Genomic DNA, 26,313 nt, shown 5'->3' with positions numbered 1-26,313 from the left:
TCCCCTAGCATTGCTTGACAACCGATGCTGGTGTGTTTATGTCCCCGTTACTTAGCGGTTCGGCAAAAGAGACCGATAGAATAAGTACTGGGCTTACAAAAGAATAAGTCCTGGGGTCGGGTTGCTCGATTAAAGGCGGTGCTCCAGCATGGCCGCAGTCAAATGACTGAAACAACTAAAAGAGTAAAAGAGTAAGCCAGAGCAAAATGATACAATATCTTGTGGACCCAGAACTTGATTAGCGCCTTTATTGGTCCCAGTAGGATGAAAAGCAGAGCCATGTTGACCCTAGCGAGATTCAGAAATTAACAAGCCAGACCAAAATAATACAAGGCCTTGTGCCTAAGGAAGAAATCAATATGAAGTGTAAGTCAGTGCTGCCAAGGAATAATAATAATAATAATAATAATAATAATAATGCAGTGCTCACTGTCATGGAGTGTGCAGCAGTAACAGCTGTGATTGTAGTGCAGTATTCATTAACATGGAGTGAAAGTACTGCATTCAATTTCATGGTGCATAGAAAGTACACCGACAGCTGTGGAGATTATAAAACACACTTGTGTGAAATATACACCACTCAAGTGTCGTATGTTGAGTTTCTGGCAAATAGAATGATTTGAATATATCTAAGAAGAATAAAAAAAAAAATAATAATTTTTGAAAAAAATTTAAAAAAAAAAACCTCTGTGGATTTTCTTTTAAAGAAATAACTGGCACCTAAGCACACACACACACACGCGCGCACACATACACTCACATTAAAAAAAAACTGGTTGCTGTGAAAATTATTCAATTTAATTCATAAACTTTTTTTTTAATTTTATTTGCTTCTTTTTTTCTATCTTTTTTTTTTTTTTTTTTTTACTTAGTACAATTCTCTGTGATGCTGCTGCCATAATGGTTGTACGTTCTTTTAGCTGAATTAAGACTGTCTCAGCAGAATATTCAATAAGTAGAGATAAGAACCATGGGTGTTTTTCATTGTTAGTTCCTATGCTATTGAATGTCGTGGTATTTAATCTTATAATTAAATCTCTTGGCATTTTCTCTCTCTCTCTCTTTTCACTTTTGAAATATAAGTGAGGTAAGATGAGAAAGCGAATTTCAATACATGTTCTCTGTGATTAAAGCTTTCCTCTGAATCCTTTTATTCAAAGGTATCTTTTTATAACAGTCTTTTCTGAAATTTATGTAACTTCTAAAATTCCGTCATTTAAGCTTAATAAGTTGTTGAATTGTGCTTGATTTATTACACTGCAGCTAGAAAGTAAAACACACCACTGAGGGAAATAGCTATGGCTTAATGCAGTTTAATTTATAATTTATTGACTAATAAATACCTATGTGATACAGAACTAGCTGGAAAGTCTTCAAACTAGATGAAATGAGTATAGGCTGTTAATCGAAGTAGAAATAAACCCGGATTAAATATAGAAATGATCGAAAATTGAAAGAAAATAAAATAAGAAAGACTGATGTTTTATTGAATGGTGGAGGAAGAATAGAGAAAAAAATATATATATTCTTTATTGAATACAAAATGGAAAATAGATATTCGAATATTGATATATTGGTAACCATAGTGAATAGATTTTTTGTTGCAGGAATAAGTTTCCAAATATTCCATTCTGAAGAGGAACAGATAGTGGCACCTTGGGCAAGTGTCTTCTACTATAGCCCTGGGCTATAGTAGAAGACACTTGGGATGAGGAATTACTCTCTTTTACTTGTTTCAGTCATTTGACTGCGGCCATGCTGGAGCACCGCCTTTAGTCGAGCAAATCTATCTCATGACTTATTCTTTGTAAACCTAGTTCTTATTCTATCAGTCTCTCTTGCCAAACCGCTAAGTACAGGAATGTAAACACACCAGCATTGGTTGTCAAGCAATGTTGGGGGGACAAACACAGACACACACACATACACACATACAACGGGCTTCTTTCAGTTTCGGTCCACCGAACCCACTCACAAGGCTTTGGTTGGCCCGAGGCTATAGTAGAAGACACTTGCCCAAGGTGCCACACAGTGGGACTGAACCCGGAACCATATGGTTTGTAAGCAAGCTACTTACCACACAGCCACTCCTGCACCGTTTGACAGATATTTGCCCTCATCTTGTTTAAAATTTTCTCCAAGACACCTGATGAAGGCTGGAGAGTATGTCAGCCGAAACGTGTTAACAACAAACAAGATGAGGTCAAATATCCGTCAAATCTAAATAATGTAGAATAGTTGTAGCTTTTAAATTCAAATTGTATTAACCTGTGTTCATGGAACATGGAACTGTAATGTCCTGTCTTCATGGAGCAGTTACTCTATGTTTCTGTGGTGGTTGTTGTCGTCTCATCTACCTTGTGTTTTCATAGGACAGACCATGGTTTCATGTAGTGACCATGTTGTGTGTGTGTGTTCTTACTGCTCCTTGCCTGACATTGTTAAGTTGTCAAACTAGGTATGCTTGGACAGTGAAACAGAATCACCATTATATTATCATTTGGAAAGCAATGAATATTCTCTCACCTTCTGTTAATTACATTTTTCTAATGTGTGTGTGTGTGTGTGTCTGTGTGCATGTTTGCTGAACTACAAAGTTACAGAGGGCATAAACAAACCAACACTGGTTGTCAGGTGGTGAGTGGCAGACACAAACACAAAAACATGCATACTCATGCATGTGTATATACACACAATCACACATTTGTGTGTATGCAAAACAGGCTTCTTTCAGTTTCCTTCTACCAAATTCACTAACAAGGCACTGGATTGATCAACCTGTGGCTATAGTAGAAAACACTTGTCCAAGGTGCCACACAGGGGGACTGAACCTGAAACCATGTGGTCGAGAGGGAAACTTCCTACCTTACAGCTCCGATTTCCCTACTGGCATGGGTTAGGTGGGTCAACATAGATGAAATCAGTTCTTATTCAGAGTTACTGCCATCTGAGCCGGTTTGGAAAACTAAATCTTACTTGTACTTTACACTTTTGGTTCAGGGTGTATATGTGCTGGATGTACGTGTGTATGTACTCGTGCATACACACACACTGCTTTGGTGAAGACTCCTAATCTTTGTATGATGTGTGAGCTGTACAATGTCACTGAATTTAAGTACTAAAGACTATAACAGTACATTTGATTCTCTCTCTCTTTCCCCCATCTCCCACTTTTTCTCATCCTCTCTCTCTCTTTCTCTCGGCATATTAAGGGGAAGGGGTTGGCCTTGCTCTCTTTAATTTGAGACGAGGGGTCAGTTGGTGCACAGTGTATAGCTTATATATTTTATCTGAATAGCTAAAGATTAAGAATTCAGATTGTAGCACCTGCTTTGAAGTCTTAAATAGATGATGAGAGCTTGGGTGAAGCTAATTTTAACTTGAGAAAGCCCTCATGCACCAACAAAGTTCGTTTCACCACAAGTACACACAATACTTGTTAATTTATCTTTTGCAAATCACCTTTCTTAATATTCATGAATTTTTATTAAAATTTCACAGGAAGTTTTATAAACAAAATACAACATAAACTGAATGATTAAACATTACCTTAGTCTTCGTTACAGGTGAATCTATTTTTGTGATTTTTTTTTTTACTGGCGCTAAAATAGATTCCAGTGTATCTTGTGCAAGTAAAAAAAAAAACCAAGAAAATGTGATTCCGTTTGTCTGTTAATTGTTAGTTTTAAGGTGCACTGAGTAAGAAATTTTGCAAAACCATTGTTGCGCACGTGCGCTTGTGTATGTGTGTTCATATGTAGACATGGGAGTGCATGCATGTATGTGTATGTAATTATGTATGTATAGATAAATGTGTCAAGATTTCTAAACATGCTTGTGTGTGTGTATGTATGTGTATATATATACTCTTTACTCCCTTTTATTCTTTTCCTTGTTTCAATCATTTGACTGTGGCCATGCTGGAGCACCGCCTTTAGTCGAGCAATATGACCCCAGGACTTACTTTTTGTAAGCCTAGTACTTATTCTATCGGTCTCTTTTTGCTGAACCGCTAAATACACCGGCATTGGTTGTCAAGCAATGTTGAGGAGACAAACACAGACACACAAACATATACACACACACATGCATATATATATATATATATATATATATATATATATATATTCATATATATGATGGGTTTTTTTCAGTTTCTGTCTACCAAATCCACTCACAAGGCTTAGGTTGACCCAAGACTATAGTAGAAGACACTTGCCCAAGGTGCTACACAGTGTGACTGAATCTGGAACCATGTGGCTGGTAAGCAAGCTACTTACCACACAGCCACTCCTATATACATACACACACACATATGCACACGTGTTTTATGTCCTTAATTATGTGTATGTATAATTGTATGTAAATGTTTCTATACAAGTATTTTTTATGTGTATGTGTGTATATATATATGTGTATATAAACACACATGCATGTGTGTGTGTATATATATTTATGTGTATGTGTATGAATTTATGTGCATGTGTGCACACACACACACACACACACGTGTAGATGGCACAGTTGGGTTGTTGAGAAGTTCATTTCACAATCATGAGGTTCCAGGTTCCAATCTCGATATGTGGCATTTAGTGCCAGTGTCTTTTACCATTGTCTCTTATCAGAACAAAGCTTGTGAGTACAACTGGGCAGATGGAAACTAGTTCAGCAGGCCAGCTTTGTCATACTCAGCATCACTCTCATTCTGCCTTAGAATTACACGTGTCTGTGGAATACTCAACCACTTACTAATACAATGAGTAGGTGGTTCAGTTGATTGAACAAGAATACTCATTATGAAAACCTAGAGTGGATATATCTATTACACACACACAAGCGTGTGTGTAAGATTATATGTGTATGCCTACCCTTATATGCGTATGTGTGTTGAGCCAATGTTGGATCTTGTAAAATTCCTTCCAACCACTTGAAGTTATTTCAAATTTTCACCAGTTTCACCAGATTATTTTATTTTTTTACAAAATGTATGCTGTGTGGTGATGACAAAAATTGCATTTCTTTTTCTTTTTTTTCCTCCTAGAAATTCATGGTCATCATCATTTAATGCCCATCTTCCATGCTGGCATAGGTTGGCGGGTTTAACAGGAACATGGTTTTTATGGCTGGACACCCTTCCTAACACAAACCACTTCACAGTGTGGACTGGGTGGGTTTTGCTTTGATATGGTTTTTATGACTGGATACCTTTCCATACACCATCCACTTTACTTTATAATAATCCTTTCTCCTAAAGGAACAAGGCCTGAAACTTGTGGGGTGGGTACTAGTCAGTTACATCAACCACACACACACACAAACATAAATATAGTAGGCACTGGTATGGCTGTGGCGAGAAGTTTGCTTGCTAACCACATGGTTTTGTTGTGAGTCCCTCAGTGTAGCAACTTTGGCTAGTGTCTTCTATAGCCCTGAGCAAACCAGAGCCTTGAAAGTGGATTTGGCATGTGGAAACTGAAAGAAGCCTATCGTATATATATACATGTGAGTGTGTGTGTGTGTTTGTCTTCATAACTTGATGGTTCCACAAAAAGAGACCAATTGAATAAATAAATACTAAACTTTGACAAAAATTTACTGGGGTTGATTCTAAATTGATTCTTCTAAATAGTGCCACAGCATGGCCACAGTCTAAAGACTGAAATGGGGAAAAGATAGTTATATCATTACCGACTGCCAACTGACCCTTTAGAATTCAGGGTACTCTGCCAAACGTAATGCTTATTTGTTCACATTGTTTTGAATTAATCATGCAGATTTTGATGATGTGGTTACTCTTTTTCTTGTTTCAGTCATTTGACTGTGGCCATGTTGGAGCAACGTCTTTAGTCGAGAAAATTGACCCCAGGACTTATTCTTTGTAAACCTAGTACTTATTCTATCAGTCTCTTTTGCCAAACCGCTAAGTTACGGGGGGGTGTAAACACACCAGCATTGGTTGTCAAGCGATGTTGGGGGTACAAACACAGACACACAAACATATGCATACACATACATACATACATACACATATATATATATATATATATATATATATGTACATATATACCAAATCCACTCACAAGGCTTTGGTCAGCCTGAGGCTATAGTAGAAGACACTTGCCCAAGGTGCCACGCAGCAGGACTGAACTCGGAACCATGTGGTTAGTAAGCCAGCTACTTACCACACAGCCAGTTTGTTTTTAGAATGACGTTGTAGGGTAGGTGTGAGATGTTGGATCTGGCCGGTTTAAACATGCAGGATATAGCCTGTTTAACTGCTAAAGAGCTGGAAGTTAAGTCAGACCAAGAATAGATGAGAACAGATTGAGGGTGGGAAGATGCATTTAGAAATGATGAGAAACAGATTTACCCATGTGAAGGGGTGAGGTTTTTTTATATTACCAACATAGCTATATTTCTCGAGCTGGCAGAATCGTTAGCGCGCTGGGCGAAATGCGTAGCCGTATTTCGTCTGTCGTTACGTTCTGAGTTCAAATTCCGCCGAGGTCGACTTTGCCTTTCATCCTTTCGGGGTCGATAAATTAAGTACCAGTTACGCACTGGGGTCGATGTAATCGACTTAATCTGTTTGTCTGTCTTTGTTTGTCCCCTCTATGGGTAGTACCCCTTGTGGGTAGTAAAGAAATATATATTTCTCATGTTTGGTTAAAAATGAATCGGAGTGTTGTTTCCGTAATGTGATTCTATCCTGCAAAGTTCATATACTAGCACTTAATAGCAGTAATGAGAAAGGAGGAGCAACGGAGCAGTAGATGTAGGTGAATAATAGTGACTATGAATGGACGAATAAATGAATGAAACAAAGCTAATTTAATGGCCATTCATAGAAATTAGCTCCATGTTAATGGGAAGTGATTAAAGAAAATGAAGCCAAGATAAATTAAGAGTTGTTATTGAAGCTCTGAAAATATCCACGTGAAGAGTGATTGTTCCTGTAGTTAGTTATATTATTTAAAAAGCTGTTAAGATGCTGCTGTATGAATATTATATACTTATACTACAGGACTTAAATTCAACTGAGAATCAAAGGTGGTGAGGGGTGTTTGTAGCTGGGAGGTGTTAAGTTAGTTATAGATAAAAAACTAAGGTGATATGTTTCTCTGTTAAAAGCCTTAATGATGTAAGGTGGAGGGGTGATGTATGAAGGTTATAGGTGTATGTATGCATAGCTGTGTGGTTTAAGAAGCTTGTTTTGCAACTGCCTGGTTTCGGGTTCGATCCCACAGCATGGCAACCTTGGGCTTCATCATCATCATCATCATCATCATCGTTTAACGTCTGCTTTCCATGCTAGCATGGGTTGGACGATTTTGACTGAGGGCTGGCGAACCAGATGGCTGCACCAGGATCCAATCTTGACCTGGCAGAGTTTCTACAGCTGGATGCCCTTCCTAATGCCAACCACTGACGCTTCTTCTACAATATACCTTATGAGTGAATTTGGTAGAGTGGACACTGGAAGCCAATCATGTGTGTGTGTATTTGTGCACTGTTAATACACAGGTGTACTATCCTCGAAACATTTGTGCCTTTATTATTAAAATACCTCGATTCTGTTGGATCCTGAAAATACATACCGTAAATCCTCGAGTATAATCTACATTTTCCCCCAAAATTTAAAGGTCAAAATCCCTAGTGCATACTATATACGAGGTTAAAAATGAAAATTATTTTCTAAGCAATGTCCGAGTCTCTATTTGCTGTCCAGCAATGTTCATTCAGACGCATTTTGTGATGTCGGGCGCGAAAATACCTTAAGCTAAGCCTGAAAGCAATGAAGTCATAAAAGAACCATCCATAACTTGCAGTAAGCTACATTTATTAAACGTTATTACTGTTATTTCTTTATTTTCTGCAAACAAAATGCACAAAAAAGCTACACATTTGCATTATGTTATATATACAATTATAATAAAGGACATTACTGTATACATTTTTACAAACCAAGTACGTTATATAGACCTCCTTGACTCAAGTTGGAGAAGGGGTGCGTATTATACACAAGGTTTAGGTTTTTCAGAGGTACAGCCCCCTAAAAATCCCCTGCGTATTATACTCAAGGGCAGACTATACTCAAGGATTATGGTATATCAATTGACCTCTCAATCAATCGATGATGTCGAACTGATGCCAGTTGGGTGTTAAATGATCATGATGTGTGTTTCTTGTGTTTGTCCAACACCCCCTCTCGACAACCGGTGTTGGTTTGTTTATGTCCTTTTAACTTAACAGGGATAGAATAAGTACCAGCTCAAAAATTAATACTGAGGACAATTTTATTCAACTAAACTCTTCAGCGTTGTGCTCCAGCATGGCTGCAGTCAAGTGATTAGAACAAGTAAAAGATAAAAGACGTGTGTGTGTCTTTGTACCTGTTTTTGTCTTCTCTGCTACTGCTTGACAGCTGGAGTTGGTTTGTTTACATTCCCTTAACATTATGGTTTGGTTAAAGAGAACAATAGAATTAAGTAACGGACTTGGGGAAAAAAATGAATGAATACCGGGGTTAATTTGTTTGGGTTAAACCCCTTTATGGTGGTGCCCCAGCATGGGCAAAGTCCAGTGACTGAAATAAATAGAAGATGCAGTGAAAAATGTAATCAATGTTATGTTGTCAACATAAAGGGGTAAAGACCCCTTTCATTCATGAAAGACCATGGGATTGCACCTAGAAAGTTTCCCTCCGAGGCACGAGTCTGGGCAAGGTTGTTTATGAAGACTAGCAGTTGCCCGTACATACCAGGCTCCTCTCTCCTCGCCACTGATGTTATCCAAGGAAAGGCAAAGGCAGTTACAGCTTGGCACCTGTGACGTCACAACTCATTTCTACAGCTGAGTGAACTGGTGCAATGTGAAATAAAGTGTCTTGCTCAAGAAAACAACCAGGTCCAGGAATTGAACTCAGAGCCTCGTGATTGTGAGCCCGACACTCTAACCACTGACCCATGTACCTTCAATAATTATTGTCAGCATAATGAATGGCTTAATGAAAAGGAGATTCGGCAGCTTTAGGATTAACCTCGTCATGGGTACAAAAATCAGTTTTTACTAAACTCAAGGAAAAAGTTTTAACTGAAGTGAATCTTTAGGAGTTTAAAACCCTTTAGAATTAAAATGGTCATATCTGACCCTAATTTACTACCTGTTTTATGTTCAAGCTGGCTAGAACTGGCCTCTCATGCCTACCCTAGAATGTAATTCCAAAATTATATAAATCACATCATTGAAATTTCAAAGCTACGAGAGGATGCAGGATTGATTAGAAACGATGTGAATAAAAAATTACATTTCTCAAGTAATCTAAATGCGAAATGTTTGTTAATTGTTTCAATTAATCTTAGTTATCTTTTACATGATTCACTGAAATAAATTGTCTTCAGTTCTATTTTTGAAATCCGATACTTGTTCTCTCAATGCATTTTGCCGTACCACTATAGGGGTGTAAACAAACCAGTACTTTTTCCTCTTTTTAAGCTTGGTACTTATTCTATCGGACTCTGTTGCAGAACCGCTAAGTTATAGGGACAAACACAGACACAAAGGACACACATGCTGTGTATTATTAAAGGATTCCCTCTCCCTACTGAAAGCCAAGTATTCACTTAGAAGATATAGTGTGGTTTGAAGGGAGATTTGGTTGTTATTTCTAGCGTGTTGAACTACCACATAGAAGCTCCTTCAGTAAGGGCTTCGACAAGACCAGCAGCAAACTGGGAGTGAGGGAGGAGAAAAAGTCACTACTAAAATAATTTTAAAAGTGTCATTATTCTCTCTTCATTGTTTTAACTCGGTTATTTTATATTCCTAATTAAATCTTATAAATTATAAATCCAATTAATTAACACCAATTAAAGCTTTCTCTTTTTTTTCTTCTTTTTGTTATTTAGCTTTGGTAGTGGTGTCATCCTATGGTCAAAAAGTGTTCTAACCTAAATAAGGGATTTTTTTTTAGTCATAGCGAGAATTTAAGACTACATTATCCAATGTGTCATTTAAAAAAAGGGGAGAGTTGACTTTTTTTTCTCTTTATTCTCGCAGGTGGAGTGGTATAGCATAAAGGTCCCTTTGTTAGGATGACAGGATTTTTTTTTCTTGTTACTTGTATATGCCTTACCCTATAAAAACCTTAGTTATGGAAGCAAGGAAGCTTGCGAGTTTATCTTAGCTAAAATTACTGACTTAGTAACATTATTTTAACACTTTCATTACCATAGGCACAGGAGTGGCTGTGTGGTAAGTAGCTTGTTTACCAACCACATAGTTCCGGGTTCAGTCCCACTGCGTGGCACCTTGGGCAAGTGTATTCTGCTATAGCTTCGGGCCGTCCAAAGCCTTGTGAGTGGATTTGGTAGACGGAAACTGAAAGAAGCTCGTCGTATATATGTATATATGTGTGTGCGTGTATGTTTGTGTTTGTCCCCCTAGCATTGCTTGAAATGACAACCAATGCTGGTGTGTTTATGTCCCCGTCACTTAGCGGTTCGGCAAAAGAGACCGATAGAATAAGTACTGGGCTTACAAAGAATAAGTCCTGGGGTCGAGTTGCTCGATTAAAGGCGGTGCTCCAGCATGGCCGCAGTCAAATGACTGACACAAGTAAAAGAGTAAGAGTATATTTTAGGTGAAATACACTGCTTTGTTTCAATTACTTTCGAAAATAATGAAGACTTTATTGAAATAGCTTTTGCTCTTATTAGGCTGGTTTTCGAAGTAACAAAAGTTTTTGATGGGAATTTTTTAATTTAGACCGCTTTACAACTAATAGTCATAAAACCAGGGACAGTCTCAGGCTGGGTAAAGTAGTGGTTTGCGACTCTCTTTTAACACCATGAACTAGTTTCATACAAGACAGTTTTTCTTCAGGCCCTGGGCATTATGCATAGCAAAACACAATAAAGTACATAATATGTAATTTGATTATTACATATATAGGCAGAAGTGTGGTTGTGTGGTAAGAAGTTAAGCTTTACAACTATATGGTTCTGGGTTCAGTCCCACTACACAGTACTTTGGGCAAGTGTTTTCTCTTATAACTTTGAGTCAACCTAAGTCTTGGGGGTGGATTTGGTAGATGGAAACTGGAAGAAGCCCATCGTATATATACATCAATATATGTGTACGAGTGTTGGTGTATTTACGTCTCCGAGGAGACCGATAGAATAAATACCGGGGTTGATTTGTTCAACTAAACCCTCCAGGGTCATGCTGAAACAAGTAAAAAGAATAGGTATGGCTGTGTGGTAAGAAGCTTGCTTCCCTACCACATGGTTCCAGTTTCAGTCCCACTGCGTGATGGATTATGGAAACTGAAGGATGCCCGTCGTGTATATATATGTGTGTGTGTGTGTGTCCATCCACCATAGCTTGACAACTGATGTCGGTGTGTTTACACCCCTATAACTTAGCGGTTCGGCAAAAGAACCCGATAGAACAAGTACCAGGCTTACAAAGAATAAGGCCTGGGGTAGATTTCTTCAGCTAAAGGTGGTGCTCCAGCATGGCCACAGTCAAATTGACTGAAACAAATAACAATAATATATAATGCATGTATAACGGAACAACCTCCCCCATACTGCAACAGGGCCATGGAACAGAAATAAAATTTTAAAATGTTATTCTTTCTGTTTGGCCTAGTTCCAAATTCTCTATGGCCTGGTACTGGTCTGCAGCCCTGGCTATTGGGGACCCCTGGGTTAAAGCATATCAATAATTGATTTGTGTGATTTTTTCCCTTCTTGTTGTTAATTAGAAAAAAAGAATCAAAGCAATCATTTATTATTATGCTTTAACAAAGACATTTTATTGTCAAGTCGAAATCTGTCCAATTTTTTTTCTGTTGAATCTTGTTAAATTTCTTCTGACCACATTTGAAGTATTTCAAATTTTCACCGGATAATTTTTCAAATTTTCTACACTTGATGTAATTTCTTTCTTATTAATTTCAAGATAAAAAATAAAAAATGAACATGATGTTCATTATCAAAATATAACAATACACTTATTTTGAAAATAATCTAGTGAAAATTTGAAATAGTTTGAGAGGTTGGAAGAAATTTTAACAATTGAGATAGTTCCGTGATATAAGCCCTTGTTTTGGAGTGATCTAAATAAATAATGAAGAAAAAAACAACTTTCCATCAAAATTTCATGTTATGTTCCAAACACTACCTTAATAAATGACAATAGTTTATATTTTACTAAATTCTCTATAATTTTCAAAATGAATTGAATTAAAACAAATGCACTGTATTTTCACAGAAATACGGTAATGAAAAGGTTAACAAGATCTTTTTCATGTTATTAAATGAGTTAACAGTTGTGCATTATTACAGTGTTTTAGTGAACATTTGTAACTTTTTATTTTTTTCCTATGAGTTTGCAAGCTGAACAGACTGCTCTTTCATATGCGAGAGTTTTAAAGTCTAAACTTCTGTTGTCTTTTCTCCACAAACAGCAGCAGTTTTTCTCATATAATATTGATTATGTATAGCTACATATTGATTAGTGTCATAAAACATTTTCTTCCTACAGAAGTAATAACTGTTCGTTCTCCAGTTCTTTCTGTGATCATCATTCAGAGCCAAAATAAAAATGGAAAGAAGAAAAAAAACAAACCGAATCGAGTCTTTCCCCTATTTCATTTTTCTCTACTACCTACCACCCCAGGGTTTTTTCCACCCCCATCCTCACCTCTCATCTTAACAAGGAATTCGGTGTAAAAGATACTCTCTTTCCCCACCGTCACTGCCACCCTAACAGTATATGCGTGTGTGTGTGTGTGTGTGTGTACAAGCTGCTGGCTTTGGGACACACTTTAGTAATTCTACTACTGTGCGATATTTTTAGTAGGTACTGTTTGTACTAACAGCCGGCTAGCTCTCTCTCTCTACTTACTGACTGCTTGACTGTTTATTGAGGAAGTTTTCTTTCTTGTATGCGTAACTACTTCTTTCATAGCCTCTCTCTTCTTTCTAGGAAGTTCAACTTTGCCAAACAAAACTATCAAATGAGAAAATCTTATACCCCCCCTCTTTTTTTCTCCGCCGTCACCGTCATCTCTCTTCCCCCCTCTCTCTCTCTCTTTTTCGTGTTTTGGGCTAAAAATGTGAATGCTAAATAGAATTGATCTGGGCATTAATAGATGTTTTAAGGCTTTTCTCTTTCTATTCCTGTTTCCCCTTTTGTCCTTAGAATAAAGCCTTGTCTTTTCACATATATATATATATATTTTTCCTTCTTTATTTTCTATTCTTAATCTTGAAAACGAGTTATTTTTCTAAAATTATTTTCCTCTTAGAATATGTTTAGAAATTAGCAATGTGTAATGCGAGTCATTCAGTTATAAATACCTCAACAAATAAACTTATTCACCTCGTTTTGACCCAACTCCTCAAGGAATCTGTGTGTAATATATATGCTTTGAATAAATACATACACACACGCATATATATATATATATATATATTATATATATATATATATATATATATATATATATATATATATTATAATTAGGGTTCAGCAAAGATTTGCTTTACCACATACCGAAGTTTAGAAATAGCAGCCAAAGAACCTTAGCTATTTCCTCTACTTTAAGAAGCGACTAGCTAAGGTTCTTTGGCTGCTATTTCTAAACTTCTGTATGTGGTAAAGCAAATCTTTGCTGAACCCTAATTATAAAATATTACTTAAGTTTACCGAGAAATGGTCCTTTTTCATGCCGAATTCTACTTGGTGAAATTATTGATTACCGGTTAATTAATTAATTTTACCCTTTGTTATTATTGATAATATATATATATATACATATATATCATATTATATATATATATATATATATCATATCATATCATATTATATATATATATATCATATCATATTATATATATTATATATTGTGTGTGCTGTGAAATTTTGAATTCGTGAAGAGGGGGGGGAAAATATAGTTTTAGGTTGCAGTTTTTCTTTTTAAATTCCACACTTTAGTTTATTTCTCCTTCTTCATGGGGTCTTGTGGCTGATTGAATAGAAATGAAACCAGTTTTATTGCACATAACGTCTCTTATTTAAAAAAAATTCATTAATGATATTATAACCTACACTGTGTGTGTGTGTGTCTTGGATCTATTAGTGTGCTTTTTGCGGGTTCGTTAGTAGTGGCTGCTGTTGTCAATCGTGGCTTCTACGTCCATTCTCTGTCTCACATCATCTCATCTCGTCCCCTTTTCAAAATTTTTGTTTTCCTACACCATACATCTATATCTAGATTAGCCTCAATACGCACTCACTATATTATTGATTTTCCTGCCCGTGACAGTTTGGTTCATTCAAGCTTCCATTTCTAAATTACTCCCTCTTTATGTGTGTGTGTGTGTGTTTGGATAAGATATTTTATCTATTCCTTCTTAATCCTTGTGTGTGTATGTGAATATACATGCATACATACATTATATGTGTGTTGTATATATATATATATATATATATATATTTCCCCTTAATCCTAATGCCTATGTGTGTATATACATATGTATATTTATATGTATGAGTATATATATATATACGCATATAAACACAAGAGATGACCATAATAGGAGATCTGACTCACTAGAAAGAGCAGTTAAACTCCAAACCACTAATAGTTGTATATATATATATATATACGCATATATATTTATGTGTATGAGTATATATATATAGATATATATATATATTATATATATATATATATATATATATATATATATATATATATATACGCATATATATTTGTATGTATAAGTATATATATATACACAGACACATATGAGTATATATCTACACACACACACACACATATATATATATATATATACATACACACACACACACACATATATATATACACACATATGTATATATATATATATATATATGAGTGTGTATATATGAAATATATAACATTCCCTTTTGTGCGTGTGTGTATAGCTTTTATTGTAACAACATAGAAATAAACGTGTGTGTGTATGTATATATATATATATATTATAGTATAAAAGGGAATATTATACACACATACACGTGTGTGTGTGTATGATATTCCCTCTTGTGTATGCGTGTATAATATTCCCTCTCCGTGCATGTGTGTGTGTGCATATATAATATTTCCTTTTCTGCTCTGTGTACATCTAGTTAATTGCATATGGTTTTTACGTGCACACTGCTGTCACCAAGCTATCCAACAGCTACGATAGCAAATACTCTTTCCTTCTCTCTTACTGTAGCACATGCCCATGTATGCACAATCATTATATATATATATATATATATATTTATATATCCATATATACACACACAAATCTATATATGCTACTTTGCTGAAATTGTTAAATGTATTATTTACGAAAAATATTTTCTCCCTCCTTCCCTAGCCATGGTATAACTGGTAACTGGAACTATATTACTATTCTGTGTCAAGATGTCACCAGGTAAAAGAAAAAAGAAAGAAAACCTGGTGAGCTTGCCATTGCACTGCTACTCAAAAGTTTATCTTGTAAAAAAAACCTTCAAAAAAAAAAAAATAATGATAATTGTTTTTGGCCAGGTGTGTGTGTGTGTGCATGCTTGGGTGCGTGCCTGAGTTGTATTGGGGATTTGTAATTTAGTAATTAATAAATGAGTGTGTGTTTTTTTTTTCTTTAAACAAAAAAAAAAAAGCTTGCATTCTTTATAAAATCTTGCTGTTGTTCAGCCTCAGGCCAAGCTCGGTCGGGATCCATTAGATGTTTTTTTAACCAAAGGCATTCCATGCATGGCTATCTGTTTTAGGGGACGTAAAATAGGACTTGCCTCTTATCTAATGTGCCCATTTATTTATTTTCCTTTTTATTTTTTTGTGTTACTTTTTTTTGGTAGCAGTCGAATGGTATTTAAGGGAAGGGATTTGGCTGCTATTTCTGGCATGTAGACACTGCATGAATATTTTATTTGGATCCTAAGTAAAATAATCCCAGGATTGATGTGTTTCTTCTGCTTTTATAAACCCTATTCTATCGCAAAAAACGATTTTCTTATAGAATTACCATAACCGTTCAATATACTGTTTAATAAACAAAAAAAAAAACTTTGGTGATAAAATATATTTCGACCGTATTTTCCCATGGCTTTGTTCTACGATATTAGACCAATATATACTGATATAGAAGAGGCACCAACCAAACAGATAAATATGTTGAATAAATGAATAACAATTAGTTTTTTTTATAATTTTTCACCTTAGTAATTAAATGTTTATAAATTATTAGCTATTTACGATTTGTAAACTTGGTAATTTATTTGAAAAAAATCTAATTATTAAAGTAGAAAAATTATCATAAAAGTCGCTATTTATTTCTTTCAAATATATAATACTGTACAAAGGACCTTGTATTTCTAATTCTATGACACATATTACAGTTTGGTGTTCACCAACTCCCGTCGAACCGTCCGACCCATGCCAGCACGGGAAACGAACATTTAATGATAATATTGATGTATGTACAGTTATACATACACATACAAGCATTCTTTAAAATCTTCCGATCTTGTTCTGTAAAAGTGTTGGGATGGAATATGTGTTGGAGCGAGTGAGAAGTGGAAAATATGTAATGTTTTGTAGAAGAGTACCTCTCTTTATTGAAGGATGATTAAAAAGATATTTGATATTTTCCGTTGAGTCCTTAAGACTGGGTTTTACACAGCAAAATCCTCTGCTAAGTGTTAGACACAGAAAAGAATAAGTTAGAATCGAATATAGATATACGTTACTTAGGTAAGCTCATCGTCAGCTTACTACATTGTTTGTATATAATGCTAGTAGAACAATAATATGTGTGTGTGTGTGTATATTCTTTTACCTGTTTCAGTTATATGACTACAACCATGCTGGAGCAATGCTTTTTAGTCGAAGAAATCGACTTATTCTTTGTGAGCCTGGTATTTTTTCTGTCTCTTGCCGAATTGCTAGGTCACAGGGAGCAAATAGACACAGACATAAATATATACATGTGTGTGTCTGTATGTATATAAATTTAATTAGAGGATGTGTAAGCCTCATGAAGGGATTGTTTCATTTGAGGAAATACTGGTTCAATACCTAGTATTTTGGGGGAATGAATTTCCTTAAAATAATAAATATATATAAAAACATAGTTTGTATTCATTTTAAAGAAGAAGAGTAATAATTGAAACGGCTGTAAGTGAAGATGACCAATTTGCTGTTAAATAATAAACAATTATTAACTTCCTAATCTCCATTTTCTCTTCTCTTTAAATGATTTTATATATATATATATATATATATATATATATATATAATATAAGGATAAAATCTACATAAGAATTTATCAAGTAGCCAGTGTGAAAAATTAGTTAAGGGGAAAATTTAAATAAAATATATAATTATTCCCTTTAAATATAAATACATTCATTATATTAAGGGCTATAACTACATGTAAATGCATCATGCTATAATGAATGTACATATATATAATAATAATATAAATATATGCATATATACATACATATATGTACATACCTACATATATATGTACATGCATATATGGGTACAGGACATCAAAAAAACAGAGACAGAATGAGAAACGAGAACATAGAAAAACAAACTTTTTTTCGAACAACAAAAACAAACAAACACAGAAACAAGACATGCAACGTAAAGAACATTCCCTTCATCAGCTGTCCTCTGTTTTATTTACTCTGCTTTAATTCGAAGAAATCGACCTCAGGACTTTGTAAGCCTAGTACTTATTCTATCAGTCAGTTTTGCTGAACTGCTAAGTTATGAGGATGTAAACACACCAACATCAGTTAAGTGATGGTGGGAGGGACAAACACAGATGCACAAATATGTGTGTGTGTGTATATATATGTATATACACACAATGGGCTTCTTTCAGTTTCCATCTACCAAATCCACTCACAAGGCTTTGGTCGGCCTGAGGCTATAGTAGAAGACACTTGCCTAAGGTGTCACGCAGTGGGACTGAACCCAGAACCATGTGGTTGGGAAGCAAGCTTCTTACCACACAGCCACTCCTGCGCCTTATTCTTTTACTCTTTTACTTGTTTGTCATTTGACTGCAGTCATACTGGGGCACCACTTTTAGTTGAGCAAATCGACCCCAGGATTTATTCTTTGTAAGCCTAGTGCTTATTCTGTCGGTCCCTTTTTGCCGAACTGCTAGATTATGGGGATGTAAACACACCGCCAAGCGATGTCAAGCGATGTTGGGAGTACAAACACAGACATATATATACATATATACGATGGGCTTCTTTCAGTTTCTGTCTACCAAAATCCACTCACAAGGCTTTGGTCGGACCGAGGCTATAGCAGAAGGCACTTGCCAAGGTGCCTTGTATGTTAATTTTACAAGCAGGCTATTCTGTCGATCAGATCAGTTTGAACACTTGTCATTGTAACTGGGATGGAATCCCACTATATTCTGTGTTTTTGTTTTTTATTTCTTTCACTATCTGCTTTCTTGGTAGGATTGAAATTTGAGAATTTTGGCACAAGGCCAGCAATTTTGGGGCAAAGGATAAGTAAATTACATTGACCCCTCCCCAATGTTTAACTGGTGCTTATTTTATTGCCCCCCCCCCCCCCCCCAATGGACAAATAGCAAAGCCGATCGTGGGCAGGATTTGAACTCAGAACATAAATTCAGAGAAGAAATGCTGCTGAGCAGTTTCCTCAGTAATGATTCTGCCAGCTCTCCACCTTCTTTAATGTGAAGCATGTCTGTGTATGGGAATAAGGGGTCTACATCTAGCATAATGGATGTCCACTTAGTGGTCATCCCCCTTATATGTATGTAATTTAAAGATAAATATATAGATAGATTCAAGGTCTGAGATTTCCATGCATTGAGAATGGTAAGTAGCTTGTTTACCAACCACATGGTTACGGGTTCAGTCCCAATGCGTGGCACCTTGGGAAAGTGTCTTCTACTATAACCTCGGGCCGACCAAAGCCTTGTGAGTGGATTTGGTAGACGGAAACTGAAAGAAGCCCGTCGTATATATGTATATATATATGCGTGTGTGTGTTTGTGTGTCTGTGTTTGTCCCCCTAGCATTGCTTGACAACCGATGCTGGTGTGTTTATGTCCCCGTTACTTAGCGGTTCGGCAAAAGAGACCGATAGAATAAGTACTGGGTTTACAAAAGAATAAGTCCCGGTGTCGATTTGCTCGATTAAAGGCGGTGCTCCAGCATGGCCGCAGTCAAATGACTGAAACAAGTAAAAGAGTAAAGAGTAAAAGAGTTATGTTTTGAGTTCTATTTTTCCTGTTTGCATCACCAAACCTACAGATATACATACATACTATTTTTGTTAAAGCTGCAAAAAGCCTCACAAAAAAACTGTTACTCAGAGTTGCACGTCCCTGTTTGTCAGACAGTTGAGATCAAGTTGTGAGTCTTGAATCACAACTGCCCGACAAATGGGAACATGAAACTCTGAGTAACAGTTTTTTGCAGCTTTAACAAAAAGTATATTACTCTACCCTCTGTATTCAAGTACTATTTTCTCCAACTAGTTTTGCATTTACGTGCTTACTCTTTGTGTGTGTGTGAATGAAAAATAAGGATGAACACAAGTTTATATTACAGTTTCTGTGTGCGTTTCACCATGATGGCTGTTTGGAATCCTGAAAATAGGTGTTCCAAGTACATTTAGATCAATGTTCTCAATTAGGGTCCATCTGACCCTTTGGGACTTCATATAAATTTTTTTTTTAATTAAAATTTATGAAATAAATTGATTATACTCCTTTAATTTACCAAATAACTTAATTTTTTTTTAATGAAATTTCGAATGATATTTAATTCTAAAAATATGAGATTTTTTTTTCTAACATCAATGGCTACAAGTATAATAGGGATTGGATGGGTCCCTAGATATAAAAAAAATGATGGTTGAGAACCACTGATTTAGTTGCTTAACTAGACTGGATTATCAAGGGATACTTTTTATTGCATTAAGTTTTAAGCCTAGAGGGGTTCCCCAACGACTGTCTACATCAGTTAAGGAATCTAGATGATGATCCATCTTCTCCATTTTCTTCTTTACAGTTGTTGGGGAGCCCCTCTAGGCTCTTTCATAGTCAGCTATTGCCACTGGTGTTTGTTCTCTGGCATGCATAACAGGATCTCTGTGCTGTGACATGTCCAGTCCTTGACGTTGTCAAACCAGCATTTTCATGCATGCACACACACACACACACACACACTATATATATATATATATATATATATATATATATACATACATACATACATATACATACGGATCCCTATTCTTCTCACTGGCTTTGGAGTACCTAATCTGTGGAATTCTTTCTACCATCAGATTATCTCACCTTATTCATTCGGAGTACCTTGATTATATATATATATATGATCACCCATGCCAGCATGGAAGGCTGATGATGATATATATACATATATATATATATATATACAAGATAAGAAAATGGAGAAATACATCTAAATCAAATATCATATATATTTATATCTATATGTATGTATATCTGTATGTATGTATATGCCCCTGGGAATTGATCTCATGGCATTACATTTGTGAGTTAAATACCCTAGCTACATAATCAGGCACTCTAATTGATATCATTGATGTAGATGTCAGTGTACACTCATTAACCCTTTTAATACCCACTCACCTGAGACCGTCCCTTGATTCTACTTGTTATAAAGTAATTTAAATTGGAACTTGCAATTAAACTTCCAAATATAATTCTGTCTGAAACATCAGCTTAGTAACAAGAAAATTATTTTAATGCTATTCATCAGCATCTTTCAACCCTTTAGCATTCAAACCAGCCACATCCGGTCAAACACTTCTGCCTGTTTTATGTTCAAACTAACCTGATCTGGCCTATCACACCTACTCTACAATGTCATTCTAAAAAAAATAAACGACCACATTGTCAAAATCTCAAAGCTACAAGATAATGCATGATTAATTCAAAACAATATGAATAAATAAGCATTACATTTGATACAAAAAACCTGAATGCTAAAAGGGTTGAATTAAGTGAAAGAAAAAATAATACTCTTTTACTCTCTTCTACTTGTTTCAGTCATTTGACTGTGGCCATACTGGAGCATTGCCTTTAGTCAAACAAATCGACCCCAGGTCTTATTCTTTGTAAGCCAAATACTTATTCTATCGGTCACTTTTGCCAAACCACTAAGTTACGAGGATGTAAACACACCACCAAGCGATGCTGGGGGGACAAACAGAAATACAAAAACATATACACACATACATATATACAACAGGCTTCTTTCAGTTTCCATCTACCAAATCCACTCACAAGGCTTTGGTCGGCCACAGTAGGCTATAGTAGAAGACACTTGCCCATGGTGCCACTCAGTGGGAATGAACCCAGAACCATGTGGTTGGTAAGCAAGCTACTTACCACCTGTGCCTATAATAGTGTACTTCAATAGACAGTATCCACCAGACCAAATTGGTTATACACCACTGGCCACAATGTGCTTCCTGGCATTGCTGTAGCCTCCAAATGATACCACCTTCCCAGTAATAAAAGAATTAATCCTTTCTCACTAATCCTCCTCAACACTATAATAATCAGTGTAATTCTGTTATGAAACTTTATTCTTCTTATGTCCCCTCACCCCACTCTCTATCTCTCTCTCTCTCTCTCTGTGCTTCAAGTTTTATAGAACTTTTTCTCTTCCTTTTTCATTCTTCTTCTAAATGTTGTGACCGAGGGTACAAAGCTAGGTCCGGTAATAATTTCAATTCTACTGTTTCAGTGATCCTAAAACCTCAATTTCTCAACAGTAGATGTTGATCATGTAAATATGTTCGATTGAGTGACCTCTAAGCTAAATTGACTGTCTGCATAGACAAAAAGGGCCAATTATTATTATATATATATATATATGTATATATATATATATATATATATGGAGACGCAATGGCCCAGTGGTTAGGGCAGCAGACTTGCAGTTTCGATTCCCAGACTGAGCATTGTGTGTGTTTATTGAGCGAAAACACCTAAAGCTCCACAAGGCTCCGGCAGGGGGTGGTGGCGACCCCTGTTGTACTCTTTCGCCCCAACTTTCTCTCACTCTCTCTTTCTGTTTCTTGTGTAACTCTGGACTGGCGTCCCGTCCAGCTGGGGGGAACACATACGCCACAGAAACCAGGAAACTGGGCCCATGATATGGCTAGGCTCGAGAAGGGCACATAAAAATAAATAAATATATATATATATATATATATATATATATATATATGCAGATTGGACCAAAAGTTACAAAAAAGTATGGAATTGAATAAAATTGTATTTAAACTAAAAATTAAGAAATTGTTCAAAAAATTTAAACACCTCCGTGAATTTTGTGTTACCCTCTGTGTGTCTGTATATATGAAGAAGTGCTGAAAAGTTCCTGACTTTAAGGGTATTGTGATAGGCCTGGTTGGAGGCCCAAACTTCCAAATTCTTTTATGGGGCTTAGAATAATGAATGACTGCTGCAATAAGTGTGTGAATCAGAGAGGGGAATATCATCATCATCATCATCGTTTAACGTCCGTTTTCCACGCTAGCACGGGTTGTTCAATAGAATCATAATTAACTGTTTCCCTTGTATTTTCTTTTACCCAAAGCCAAGAACTTTTCAGCACCCCCATTGTGTGTGGCTGTGTGGTTCAGAAGATTGTTTTGCAGCTACATAGTTTCAGGTTCAACCTTTCTGCACTGCATGTTAGGCAAGTGTCTTCTACTATAGCTCCAAGCTGAACAAAGCCTGTGTGTGAATTCAGCTGGCAGAAACTGAAAGAATCCTTCTCATATATCCTCTTACCTTAGCAACACAATGGCTAATAATTAATAAATACCTATTTCTTTACTACCCACAAGGGGCTTGACGGATGAAATACCTATTTCTTTACTACTCTCAAGGGGCTAAACACAGAGAGGACAAACAAGGACAGACAAATGGATTAAGTCGATTATATTGACCCCGAAAGGATGAAAGGCAAAGTCGATCTCGGCAAAATTTGAACTCAGAACGTAGCTTCATACGAAATACTACTAAGCATTTCACCTGGCATGCTAACGATTCTGCCAGCTCGCCGCCTTCTAATTAATAAATACCACTGTCATACAGACTATACTCTTTATGTGCAAATCTGAGGAGAAATATTATTTTGCTTAGGGTTGGCAACTGGAAGAGCATCTGGGTGTTAAAAATCTCCCTCAACAAATTTCATATGTGTGTGTCTCTCTCTCTCTCTCTACATACAGGAGTAGAGGGACACTGATTATGTACAGGGTGGCCCAAAAGTAGGTTTACAGTTGTTCAAGTGCCTTTTTCGCATTCATACATTAACATTTAGATCTTAATTATAAAAAATATGAAACCATTATTCTATGCTAATTTAGTTAATTTTATCAAGCTCCCCTTTCACTTTGTAAGATAGAAATTTAAATGTAATAAAATGTTTTAAAAGAAATTTAAAGTGCCTATATGATAACTGTAAACATATTTTTTGGGCCACCCTCTATATATCAAACAATGTGACTCTAGTAGAATACTTCAGACATAAAGCTTATATACCAAAAGCATATGTATTAAGGTCTGGTAGGTAAGTCCTTTTGCTACCAACCTGCCTGTCTTATCTCTGCTTTTATGATACAAAGCTTATTGTTTTAAAGTTATTTGAATTAAACTTTCCATGAAAAGTTTTGCAAACACAAGCTTTATAGTGACAGTTATTTTTGCCTTGGCTGGCTTCCGTGCCGGTGGCGCGTTAAAAGTACCAACCGATCGTGGACGATGCCAGACTCCCCTGGCACCTGTGCAGGTGGCACGTAAAAAGCACCCACTACACTCACTGAGTGGTTGGTGTTAGGAAGGGCATCCAGCTGTAGAAACTCTGCCAGATCAGACTGGAGCCTGGTGCAGCCTTCTAGCTTCCCAGACCCCTGTCTAACCGTCCAACCCGTGCTAGCGCGAAAAACGGACGTTAAACGATGATGATGATTGTTATATTCGGGGTGCATGGCTCAGTGGTTAGAGGATCGGGCTCACAATCACGAGGTAGTGAGTTCAATTCCCACACCGGGCTGTGTGTTGTGTTCTTGAGCAAGACACTATTTCAGGTTGCTCCAGTTCACTCAGCTGTAGAAATGAGTTGCAACGTCACTTTGCCTTTCCCTTGGATAACATCAGTGGCATGGAGAGGAAAGGCTGATATGCATGGGCGATTGCTGGTCTTCCATAAACAACCATACCCAGACTTGTGCCTCGGAGGGGAACTTCCTAGGTGCAATCTTATGGTCATTCATTACCGAAGGAGGTCTTTACCCTTTATATTTGGGGATGGTCATATTTTGCCCATTAAACATAACCTATATATTTGGTCTTCTCTTCAGTATTATATATATATATATATATATATACACACACACACACACATATATAGTGCATGTATTTAATTGACAAAATACAACCACCTCCATATATAACAATATCTGCTTAAACACAATTTCACATCGAGAATCTTGCAAAACAAATACCTTATTTTACTAAATTTTTCATTTTCAAAATTAAAGAAAGCTGGGTTTTTTTTTTTTTATAGTTTAAGCACAAGGTCCAAAATTTTCGGGGAGGGGGACCAGTTGATTAGATTGACTCCAGTACACAACTGGTACTTAATGTATCGACCCCGAAAGGATGAAAGGCAGAGTCGACCTTTGCGGAATTTGAACTCAGAACGTAAAGACAGACGAAATACTGCTAAACATTTTGCCCGGTGTGCTAACATTTCTGCCACCTCGCTGCCTTAGAAGACATATATTTGAATGGGAGTATCATGACAAAAAGGTGCAGCAGTGGCTGTGTGGTAAGTAGCTTGTTTACCAACCACACGGTTCCGGGTTCAGTCCCACTGCGTGGCACCTTGGGCAAGTGTCTTCTACTATAGCCTCGGGCCGACCAAAACCTTGTGAGTGGATTTAGTAGGCGGAAACTGAAAGAAGCCCGTCGTATATATATATATATATATATATATATATATATATAATATATATATATATATATATATATGCATGTGTGTGTCTGTGTTTGTCCCCCTAGCATTGCTTGACAACCGATGCTGGTGTGTTTATGTCCCCATTACTTAGCGGTTCGGCAAAAGAGACTTACAAAAGAATAAGTCCCTGGGTCGAGTTGCTCGATTAAAGGCGGTGCTCCAGCATGGCCGCAGTCAAATGACTGAAACAAGTAAAAGAGTAAAGAGTTATAAAAAAAAAATCCCTGGGTGTTTAAATGAAAATACATGCAAGAGAAATATCTTTTAATTAGCAATGTTGAATCAAGTAAAATCTGATATTCTGAACTGGTTCTGTAACACAAATTCAATATTTTTAAAGTAAATCTAAATTAAAAACTTCCTTCAAAATTTTTAATGTTAATTCTTGTTGCAAACCCCAAAGTTATAATGATAACAAAATTGTTTTTACTAAATTCTTTATTTTCAAAATTAATTTAAAACAAAAGCATGTTTTAACAGAAATACAGTATCAACAACTCCTAAGTGGTTTTCATTTTTTTAATGTCAGAAGCTTTATAATAACCAACTTATTAAAATATATGTGATGTTGGTTTGCAGAGTATTTCAGAGACATTAGTAGCCATTATAAATACATTCATTATGTAAATGTTTACTATCTGACTTGTGATGGTAAATTCAGCGTTGCTTTCATCTATCATTGACAAACATTGAGATGTTTGATCACCTGAGCTTACCTATTTGTGGAATTACTACTCGCCCTCTTACTTCAACAGACATGTGTGGTACCCTTATCTTAATTCTCAAGTCATATCAGTAGGACACAATGCTGGACCTTCAATTTAAATTATAGGTGTTATAAGGAAGGCGGCGAGCTGGCAGAAACGTTAGCACGCCGGGCGAAATGCGTAGCCGTATTTCGTCTGTCGTTACGTTCCGAGTTCAAATTCCGCCGAGGTCGGCTTTGCCTTTCATCCTTTCGGAGTCGATAAATTAAGCACTGGGGTCGATGCAATCAACTGTCTCCTCTGTGTTTAGCCCCTTGTGAGTAGTAAAGAAATATATAGGTGTTATCCAGCCTGATGGGTTTCTGCTGAGGTTTTGTCTACCCAGTTTAACTCACTAAGCTCAAACCAGTCCCAAAGCTATATTTAAAAAAAAGTGCCCTAAAAGCCACAAGATCTC

The 26,313-nt window shown here is 36.3% G+C and overlaps 1 protein-coding gene across 14 annotated transcripts in view; it reads left to right on the top strand.

The window, feature by feature from the left end:
• The window catches only part of LOC115213797 (B-cell CLL/lymphoma 9 protein), a 765,484-nt gene that overhangs the window by 672,406 nt on the left and 66,765 nt on the right, over positions 1–26,313 (top strand). For 11 of the 14 annotated variants that reach the window (XM_036504565.1, XM_036504560.1, XM_036504562.1 and 8 more), the window contains one exon: positions 15,429–15,511. The exons of the other annotated variants lie outside the window; for them this stretch is intronic. In XM_036504565.1, coding sequence (XP_036360458.1) covers positions 15,476–15,511 — 36 coding nt within the window. In that variant the 5' untranslated portion in view covers positions 15,429–15,475. The remainder of the gene's footprint in view (positions 1–15,428; positions 15,512–26,313) is intronic. 14 annotated transcript variants of the gene reach the window in all.

This window comes from Octopus sinensis, linkage group LG7 (assembly GCF_006345805.1).
Source record: "Octopus sinensis linkage group LG7, ASM634580v1, whole genome shotgun sequence".
NCBI classification, from domain to species: domain Eukaryota; kingdom Metazoa; phylum Mollusca; class Cephalopoda; order Octopoda; family Octopodidae; genus Octopus; species Octopus sinensis.
The sequence above is the reverse complement of the archived record's forward strand: the minus strand, read 5'-3'. Positions and strand labels throughout refer to the sequence as shown.